Source organism: Diaphorina citri, unplaced genomic scaffold (assembly GCF_000475195.1).
Source record: "Diaphorina citri unplaced genomic scaffold, Diaci psyllid genome assembly version 1.1 scaffold4628, whole genome shotgun sequence".
NCBI lineage: Eukaryota > Metazoa > Arthropoda > Insecta > Hemiptera > Psyllidae > Diaphorina > Diaphorina citri.
In genome coordinates this window covers 1-10,875 of record NW_007382023.1, presented here as the reverse complement: position 1 = coordinate 10,875, position 10,875 = coordinate 1, and the positions used below count along the sequence as shown (strand labels likewise).

The window sequence follows — 10,875 nt, the reverse complement described above, 5'->3', positions numbered from 1 at the left end:
TCTCACACCATCCACTTTTAGTTCAAACATTTTCTTGGCAATTATTATTAGGCACTAACACCAACTAAAAAGCTTCACCTACTGAAGGACTGGTTATGATTTCATAAAGGGATAGGAAAAAGTGCTGCATGTCATGTGTTTACCTTTGACTTAGAAAGAAGAAGAAGAAGAAGATTTTTTTTTAGACATTCACATCAAAATCTGTTGTTTCTTACCTCCTTGAATGGTTATGCTGTTGCTGTTGAGAAAAGTTGATGTAGGTATTTCGTGTGAATTTTGTGATATATTTTAAAACCTAGAAGAACCAGAACAAGTTAATTACTTAACTATTTATATAATTAATACCCAATTACCCACGGAGACATTCACATCAAAATCTGTTGTTTCTTACCTCCTTGAATGGTTATGCTGTTGCTGTTGAGAAAAGTTGATGTAGGTATTTCGTGTTTTTCGTGATTTCGTGTGAATTTTGTGATATTTAAAACCTAGAAGAACCAGAACAAGTTAATTACTTGACTATTTATATAATTAATACCCACGGGGCACCCACCTCTCTAAATTCTAAATGTCAATCAACCGTGTTTAGTGTTTGTACAGGTTCGACAATCTTCTGCCCGAGTGCTGTAATACAACATGCTCAAGCTGTTATCAATAAGCTATCTCTTTCAGTGATAATTGACACAGGTTATATCTCGTTTCCTGTGCCGTCTACCATGTCTTTCTCTTCCATTTCCCTGTGCTTTCTCCTGTGTTGGGTTGGATGTACCACTCCTGTACTTGTCAACAATGATCCCGAGCCATTCCTGGAAAATCCACACTACCTCAGTTTTGACGAGTTAACCAAGTTCCTGGTGGCTGCAGCTCAGCAGAATCCAAGCAAAGTGAAGCTGCATTCCATTGGGAAATCAGTGCAGAATAGAGATCTTTGGGCGTTACAGGTAAGTATTATGAGGCACTAACATACATACATATCCTGTATCGTTCCATTAATTCAACGGGTCAATTCACAAGGCCTCTAAACCACAATTAGAAATATTAACATATCTCAGCTTTAAGTCATAGGTTTATCAGGAAATAGTTTTAATTTTTAAATAAATAATGGTTTAGCATATTTACATTAATATTTGGGTTTTTAATACTTTGGTCTAGACTGTCATTTCAGTAGCTGTTGGAAAATCCAGGTTTTAATACTTGTTGAAAAGAAAAATAAACGTTTGGGGGGTCAGGCAGGGTCCTCTGTTTCAGTATCTTCTCAGGAGGATATGAGTAAGTGACCTCGATGAGTCCTCTTATTTCCTAATCGAGTATCATCATTACTAGAGCCCGAATTATATGAACGAAAAAAGGCCAAAATAATATGCAAATGTGCACCAAAATTAGTCCAAAATGTACAAAAAGTATGCACCAAAGATACAAAATATGCTTATTTAGTGAGCTAGGTACCGGAAACTTTGGTCTAGACTGTCATTTCAGTAGCTGTTGGAAAATCCAGGTTTTAATACTTGTTGAAAAGAAAAATAAACGTTTGGGGGGTCAGCCCGGGTCCTCTGTTTCAGTATCTTCTCAGGAGGATATGAGTAAGTGACCTCGATGAGTCCCTTTATTTCCTAATCGAGTATCATTATTACTAGAGCTTGCATTATATGAACGGAAAAGGGCCAAAATAATATGCAAATGTGCGCCAAAATTAGTACAAAATGTGCAAAAAGTATTAACAAAAGATACAAAATATGCCTATTTAGTGAGCTAGGTACCGGAAATGTTGTATTTTTCAATTGAATTTGTTAATAGGGAAAATTAAAAGGGGGGGGGGACAAACAAAAACAAAGTTTCTATTATCTCGCTGTATCGTCTGGTTACAGTCTCCACTACACCTGCTCCGATCGAGGAGGACATCAAGAAAAACAAATACGGCTTCATCATCCCCGTGCAATTCTCTCATCACAACTATACCCAAATGCAAGCAGAGCTAGAGCATATCACAAAGAACTATCCCAACCTCACTCGCCTCTACTCGGTAGGGCAGAGTGTGGAGAAGAGAGAGCTGTGGGTGTTGGTTTACAATGATGAGGTTTTTTTTTTAATGATACTTAATGTGCTACTTAGGTTCCTAATCTAATTGTGAATTTATTTCTTACATTTTCAAATGGTACCTATTTTATTATCACATAAATTTATTATCACTTCAAACATGTTTAAATATTGTGATTGCAAAAGCAATTGGCTACCGTATGTTAGTTTGATTAGATAAAGAGAAACTACTGTATGTTTGATTAGATAAAGAAATGTCATCAACCTTCTTTTCCAGGAGGGAAGCTGCAACTCTCTGGCCAGATTTGTCGGCAGAAATAATGCCAATGGTGTTGATCTCAATAGAAACTTCCCTGATCAATTTGATTCCTCCAGTGAGAGAAGAGAACAACCTTTGAATGTGAAAAAGTTGGAGCCAGAAACTTTGGCTATGATATCCTTCATCAAAAACAACCCTTTTGTTCTCTCTGGTAACTTGCATGGAGGAGCTATTGTTGCCAGTTATCCTTTTGATGACTCAAAGTAAGTTGATTGTCTACTTAGATGCCTAGGTATGCAAAATTAACTATTAGAGTACCTAGGTACCTACTTATTCCCAGGTTATTCTCTAGTTATAGTTACTATTGGAAATATTCAAAATTGATTATTTCATTATGCCACCTATGTACCTTGTCCCACATTTGTGTTGGTAATACTTCAGGTACCTGTCAGTATCAGGTATAATAATCAGGTAGGTATAAACTGATGAATGAAATTGATTAGTGTGTGTGGTAGGTACTCAATAGGTATAATGGGTATATTAATTGCACCTGTATTTAATAGGTTTCTCTCACAGGCAGGTACTCATTCTTTAATTAGGCTTAAGTAGTAGGACATAAGGTATTTGATAATGATAAATTGATCGCAACTTTCTCCATATGTATTACTATCATTTACCTATAATTTGTTCTTAGTGTGAATTTTACTTTGTTTTATTTCAAGCATAACTTCCTAGTCATGGATTTCATCAGCTCAGTAAGTCATGTAGTTTCACTTATGTGCTTTTGTGATGTAGTACCCAAGTAAGATGATTATGATTTTACTAAACCCCTTATGCAGTGATGTTTTCCCAACTTTATAATATGTTGTGTTTTTATGATGTTGTACCTACAATGTGTGTTAAATTTGAAGAGCTTCTTTCAGTTTTAATTACTTGGCTTAATTTCCTCCCTCTGGCCTATACCTAACTTACTTAACCAATTCTTTTTGAATTTTATCTGTTTACTCAAGTAAGATGATTACGATTTTACTAAACCCCTTATGCAGTGATGTTTTCCCAACTTTATAATATGTTGTGTTTTTATGATGTTTTACTACAATGTGTGTTAAATTTGAAGAGCTTCTTTCAGTTTTAATTACTTGGCTTAATTTCCTCCCTCTGGCCTATCCCTAACTTAACCAATTCTTTTTGAATTTTATCTGTTGAATTAAATTGATAGTAGGATAGCCTACTCGTTATCAGCTGGCTATTCTTGAATAGGTACAAGACTCACATGTTCTTATATGCCTTTGTTATGTTATAGCATAACTGGCACACCTCAGGGCTGATTGAGAGGCTGACGGAAAACGCAGATCCCGTATGAACACGGGAAAAGGCGAGGAAGAAGAATGTACCTTGCCGGTTGCCGGAAATCCAACCCGCGACCTAGCGCTTATAAGGCAGACGCGCTACCCTCTAAGGTAACTAGGCTTTCAAATCGAATCCCGTATGAACACGGGAAAAGGCGAGGAAGAAGAATGTACCTTGCCGGAAATCCAACCCGCGACCTAGCGCTTACAAGGCAGGCGCTACCCTCTAAGGTAACTAGGTTTTCAGATCGGTTTTTAAAATTTCAGTAAAATTGGTCTGAAAAAATTCACATTTCATTTACAGGAGATAGGAGCAGCATGATAGGAAGAAAGAACGCGCATGACGTGGATTTGAATCGGAACTTCCCCGGCCAGTTTGGACCTTCTAAGGTAAGAACCCTGAACCTCTGAATTGTCAGTCTAGTGTAAGAACTACGCAACCTCGAAAGTGTTACATAACCAACAAGTTGCTTGATAGAGTGTATGAAAGTCGTATAGTCATGAGACAAATGGCAGACTAGGATAGAATATACCTTACCTATTTATCCTGCTCGAATGAGACTGAAAAGTCCCTTTACCCCAGCAGTCTAAACAAGGTCTCATGTCATGAATACTTTCTGAGTTTTTGGCTCAGTTCTTGGTAGTATTGTGTAGGATAAAATTCCGTGGATTTGAATCGGAACTTCCCCGGCCAGTTTGGACCTTCTAAGGTAAGAACCCTGAACCTCTGAATTGTCAGTCTAGTGTAAGAAGTACGCAACCTTGAAGGTGTTACTGAACCAACAAGTTGCTTGATAGAGTGTATGAAAGTCACATAGTCATGAGACAAATGGCAGAATAGGATAGAATATACCTTACCTATTTATCCTGCTCGAATGAGACTGAAAAGTCCCTTTACCCCAGTCTAAACAAGGTCTCATGTTATGAATACTTTCTGAGTTTTTGGCTCAGTTCTTGGTAGTATTGTGTAGGATAAAATTTCATGCCGTATCTAGGATTCGTACCCGTGATCTCCATATTACCTGAAGTCCTAAAAGGTTAAGTTTCAGGCTTTATCCTCTGGCTAGCGTTTGACCACTATACCAGGACAGAACTGATTTTAAAATTCCCTCTTGTCCCCAGTACAATTCTGTTCCTGAACCGGAAACTTTAGCCGTAGAGAAATGGCTCCAAGACATTCCTTTCGTTCTAAGTGCCAACCTTCATGGGGGTTCTCTGGTGGCCAACTACCCCTATGATGATAACCAAGCAATGAAACCACAAGTGGACAGCCCTACTCCTGATGACAGCATCTTTAAACTACTGGCTTCGAGCTATGCCAATGTAAGTACTATGATTACTATGAAGATAGAAATCATTGAGGTGTAAATGTAAAGAGGTATACTTCATGGGGGTTCTCTGGTGGCCAACTACCCCTATGATGATAACCAAGCAATGAAACCACAAGTGGACAGCCCTACTCCTGATGACAGTATCTTTAAACTGCTGGCTTCGAGCTATGCCAATGTAAGTACTATAATTACTATGAAGATAGAAATCATTGAGGTGTAAATGTAAAGAGGTATACTTGTAACAAAACTGTGTATGTATGTTGCAAATGTCGGGATCTTTGACCATTAGGCCCCTCGTATCCTAATATTTCCCAACATTGTTATTGCTGACTTCCAAGGCAGGACAGAACTTTAGGTATGAACAAGAGTTTTTCGTCTTATTTATACTGCAGAGCAGCTTCTTATTGGCCCGTTTTTTAGGAATTAAAACTAGGTTCTCAAGTGACCTTCTCGAGGCTGAGTGCACCTTTTTCTACCTTAACTCGAAGTGTTGATAATCATTTCTCTCGCAGGCTCACAAGAAAATGTACAAGGATCCCGGATGTCCCGAATATCCGGAGGAAAATTTCCCCGGAGGTATTGTGAACGGAGCTCAATGGTATGTGGTATCCGGTGGCATGCAGGATTACAACTATATACATGCCAACACGCTCGAGATCACCCTAGAACTGGGCTGCTACAAGTTCCCCCCTGCCAAAGATTTACCCTCCTACTGGGAGGACAATTTACCGGCCCTGCTGTCCTATATTGAACAAGTGCACCGGGGGGTAGCAGGGTTTGTGAAGGGCAGAGAGGGGGAGGGTGTGGCAGGGGCGAGCATAGCGGTGGAAGGTCTGGGGCATGTGGTGTACTCGGCCCAGGATGGAGACTATTGGAGACTGCTGGCCCCTGGAAACTATACCCTGCATGTGTCAGCGCCTGGGTAAGTTAGAACCCATAGGTTAACGAAAATCAATAGTGACTATTTTACTTAAGTTATGTTTAACAGTTTACAAAGGATGTCTTAATTAGAAATTCATCAATAGTGAAGATCGATAGTTCTGTTGGTATTGACTATTTTTATCAAGAATTTAACTATTACAATCATTTCACAATCCTTCATTCCTAATCACATCACGAGAAGTCAGATATAATATTCCTTTCTGCTTGCTAAAATCGAAAAGATGGTACGAATGAACACCCTGAGGCATGTTAGAAATCAGCCTGAGGTTCCTATTCCTTTATATCCCCTGTCTTAAGTTGTGTCCAAACATAGTCGACCCGCCGTCGATCGACGAGGAACATCTATGTTGTCGAGGCAATGTGGACGTGTCAGTCGACGTCGATCGACGCCGTTGACTATGTGTGGACACAGCTTTACACTCAGCTTGTTTCTCGCTCGGCAGATATGAACCTGCCATTCACCAGGTGTCCGTTGAGAACTCGACTATCGACGCCGTTGACTATGTGTGGACACAGCTTTACACTCAGCTTGTTTCTCGCTCGGCAGATATGAACCTGCCATTCACCAGGTGTCTGTTGAGAACTCGACCAAAGCTACTCAGCTGAACATTACTCTGGCTCGGATCAATCTGATCGCTTGGTCCCATCAGCATGACTTCAGCATTACGGATAATATTGAGACAGTGACCAAGTATAGTACACAGCTGGAGATGTCCTATGCTATGGAGGCTGTGGAAACAGCCCACAGTGTACTCGCGGAGAAGCAGAATGGATTCCCCGGTATTCTGGACTCTCTCAGGATATCGTTGACTATTTTTATCAAGAATTTAACTATTACAATCATTTCACAATCCTTCATTCCTAATCACATCACGAGAAGTCAGATATAATATTTCTTTCTGCTTGCTAAAATCGAAAAGATGGTACGAATGAATACCCTGAGGCATGTTAGAAATCAGCCTGAGGTTCCTATTCCTTTATATCCCCTGTCTTAAGTTGTGTCCAAACATAGTCGACCCGCCGTCGATCGACGAGGAAACTGGGATTGAACCCACGCCCTCCTGTTTACCAGGCGAGCGCCTTGACCACTACACCACCGAGGTAGGTATTCCATACCTCGGCTGGGATTGAACCCACGCCCTCCTGTTTACCAGGCGAGCGCCTTGACCACTACACCACCGAGGTAGGTAGCGCCTTGACCACTACACCACCGAGGTAGGTAGCGCCTTGACCACTACACCACCGAGGTAGGTAGCGCCTTGACCACTACACCACCGAGGTAGGTAGCGCCTTGACCACTACACCACCGAGGTAGGTAGCGCCTTGACCACTACACCACCGAGGTAGGTAGCGCCTTGACCACTACACCACCGAGGTAGGTAGCGCCTTGACCACTACACCACCGAGGTAGGTAGCGCCTTGACCACTACACCACCGAGGTAGGTAGCGCCTTGACCACTACACCACCGAGGTAGGTAGCGCCTTGACCACTACACCACCGAGGTAGGTATTCCATACCTCGGCTGGGATTGAACCCACGCCCTCCTGTTTACCAGGCGAGCGCCTTGACCACTACACCACCGAGGTAGGTATTCCATACCTCGGCTGGGATTGAACCCACGCCCTCCTGTTTACCAGGCGAGCGCCTTGACCACTACACCACCGAGGCAGGTAATTGCATATACAAATGTGTAGAGGCAAACCTATGTTACTGTACACAAAAATGTGTTGGGTAGCATAGTATGTCAAGTGACCCTCGCTCGGTATGACAAGTATGACTAATCTACACAAAAATGGGTAGGGTAGCATAGTAACAAATTTTGCTACCCTGCTAAATACAGCGTCACCAAAAAAGGAACTTCTCTGCAAAATAATAGCTTTATTTACCAGGGTTGCAATTTTTTTTACTATGCTACGGTACAAGTTGATTTCCGGGTAGTTGAAGTGTGACTTTTAAATGTATGTTTATTTTTCGAATCTCGGGCCATTTCCTTTTAAAAGAAACCTTTTGAGTATCTATGCCATTCAAAAGGAATTTCTTCACTGCAAAAATTGAAGGAATTTGAATTATGTGAGCAAACCAACAAATGAAATGTTCTGAATTATTTACAGATATCCGAATGAAATGTTCTGAATTGTTTACAGGTATCCGAAAGCGGACGTGAGCACTTACAATCATGACTTCTTTAAAAGAAACCTTTTGAGTATCTATGCCATTCAAAAGGAATTTCTTCACTGCAAAAATTGAAGGAATTTGAATTATGTGAGCAAACTAACAAATGAAATGTTCTGAATTATTTACAGATATCCGAATGAAATGTTCTGAATTGTTTACAGGTATCCGAAAGCGGGCGTGAGCACTTACAATCATGACTTTTGACAAGTATGACTAATCTACACAAAAATGGGTAGGGTAGCATAGTAACAAATTTTGCTACCCTGCTAAATACAGCGTCACCAAAAAAGGAACTTCTCTGCAAAATAATAGCTTTATTTACCAGGGTTGCAATTTTTTTTACTATGCTACGGTACAAGTTGATTTCCGGGTAGTTGAAGTGTGACTTTTAAATGTATGTTTATTTTTCGAATCTCGGGCCATTTCCTTTTAAAAGAAACCTTTTGAGTATCTATGCCATTCAAAAGGAATTTCTTCACTGCAAAAATTGAAGGAATTTGAATTATGTGAGCAAACTAACAAATGAAATGTTCTGAATTATTTACAGATATCCGAATGAAATGTTCTGAATTGTTTACAGGTATCCGAAAGCGGGCGTGAGCACTTACAATCATGACTTTTACAAATCTATGCAGGCAGTCTACAATCAATCTCTACGTACTTACCCGGTAAGGAATAATTCCATACAATAAGTTACGCGGTAAGGCATAGTACTTTATTTTTATACCCACACTTTGCACCGGTGGGTCGGTGCCTTAAATGTGATTTCAGAGGGTTATCAATATGCGAATTGACTTTAAAAGAGATACATACTAAGTAAATTTAATTATTATTTTCATAAGTATAATGTTAGCACACTTTAATAAATACAAATAAATAAAAAAAAAATAGAAAATCAATAACAAGCCCGCTCATCCTGGAGTGCCCTAGACTCGCACCAGCCCGGTCCTGGCGGTCCTCCCTCCCCACCCCTTTCTCTCTGCAAGACGAGACAGAGGGTGTGGACTCCCTTTTCCTATACTTGAAACGTATAGAGGTCTACACAAAAATTTAATCCCTGAACCGGACTCGGTGCAAAGGACATCAAAATGTTAAAGCACCTAAATTAAAAAAGAAGGTCTACACAAAAATTTAATCCCTGAACCGGACTCGGTGCAAAGGACATCAAAATGTTAAAGCACCTAAATTAAAAAAGATACAAGGTAATTACAAGGTTTAGTGACCTTACTTAGAATAAACGCACCCAATTTCCTATAACTCCCAATTGGGTCCAGGAAACATAGGTTGACAGTCAATACTACTTTGTTGTGGTTACTACACTTGCCTTCAAGGGTACTAGGAAAAAATCAGCTTTCCTAACGTATGCACCTATGACCTGTCAACAAAATATTTTAATTCTACATAGGTCCTTGTGGAACCGAATATAAATCACTCTTAATGGTCACAATATACATATCGCTCATCTAATTCGACTTTTCCTATATCAGGTCTCCTATTAGTACTTTGGTCTAGACTGTCATTTCAGTAGCTGTTGGAAAATCCAGGTTTTAATACTTGTTGAAAAGAAAAATAAACGTTTGGGGAAATGATGTATTTTTCAATTGAATTTGTTAATAGGGAAAATTAAAAAAGGGGGGGGGGACAAACAAAAACAAAGTTTCTATTATCTCGCTGTATGGTCTGGTTACAGTCTCCACTACACCTGCTCCGATCGAGGAGGACATCAAGAAAAACAAATACGGCTTCATCATACCCGAACCAGAACAAGTTAATTACTTAACTATTTATATAATTAATACCCAATTACCCACGGCCCACGGGGCACCCACCTCTCTAAATTCTAAATGTCAATCAACCGTGTTTAGTGTTTGTACAGGTTCGACAATCTTCTGCCCGAGTGCTGTAATACAACATGCTCAAGCTGTTATCAATAAGCTATCTCTTTCAGTGATAATTGACACAGGTTATATCTCGTTTCCTGTGCCGTCTACCATGTCTTTCTCTTCCATTTCCCTGTGCTTTCTCCTGTGTTGGGTTGGATGTACCACTCCTGTACTTGTCAACAATGATCCCGAGCCATTCCTGGAAAATCCACACTACCTCAGTTTTGACGAGTTAACCAAGTTCCTGGTGGCTGCAGCTCAGCAGAATCCAAGCAAAGTGAAGCTGCATTCCATTGGGAAATCAGTGCAGAATAGAGATCTTTGGGCGTTACAGGTAAGTATTATGAGGCACTAACATACATACATATCCTGTATCGTTCCATTAATTCAACGGGTCAATTCACAAGGCCTCTAAACCACAATCTGTCCAGGTATTTTTTCTCGTCTTTGATTCTATCTAGATCTTCTCCTCTTCTTCTTACATCAGCACTAATCATATCTCTATATCTCATTCTGGGTCTACCTTTTGGTCTCACACCATCCACTTTTAGTTCAAACATTTTCTTGGCAATTATTATTAGGCACTAACACCAACTAAAAAGCTTCACGTACTGAAGGACTGGTTATGATTTCATAAAGGGATAGGAAAAAGTGCTGCATGTCATGTGTTTACCTTTGACTTAGAAAAAAGAAGAAGAAGAAGATTTTTTTTTTTCCTGTGTTTATAATTAATATCATTCCCTTCTCTATTTTTCAGATTAGCCGTAATGTAGCATCCGGGAGAAACTTGCTCAAACCTATGTTCAAATATGTTGCCAATATTCATGGAGATGAAGTAGTAGGTTATGAACTGATGAACTATCTCATTGAGTACCTGATAATCAATGATGGGACTGACGAGAGA

General features: G+C 39.9%; 2 protein-coding genes across 2 annotated transcripts; both read left to right on the top strand.

Moving 5' to 3' along the window:
- Window positions 1-597: 597 nt before the first annotated feature.
- LOC103521156 (carboxypeptidase D-like) lies at window positions 598-3,255 on the top strand (the record flags this gene model as incomplete). Its single annotated transcript, XM_017448727.2, has 5 exons — window positions 598-938; window positions 1,227-1,266; window positions 1,863-2,017; window positions 2,309-2,553; window positions 3,013-3,255. Coding segments are annotated over 5 exons (794 nt in total), but the record flags the coding sequence as incomplete, so codon positions are not given.
- Window positions 3,256-3,916: 661 nt separating this feature from the next.
- LOC103521155 (carboxypeptidase D-like) lies at window positions 3,917-10,841 on the top strand (the record flags this gene model as incomplete). The annotated part of the gene is made up of 6 exons (XM_017448726.2): window positions 3,917-4,029; window positions 4,762-4,962; window positions 5,483-5,892; window positions 6,460-6,791; window positions 9,965-10,305; window positions 10,729-10,841. Coding segments are annotated over exons 1-6 (1,469 nt in total), but the record flags the coding sequence as incomplete, so codon positions are not given.
- Between the last annotated feature and the right edge of the window lie 34 nt (window positions 10,842-10,875).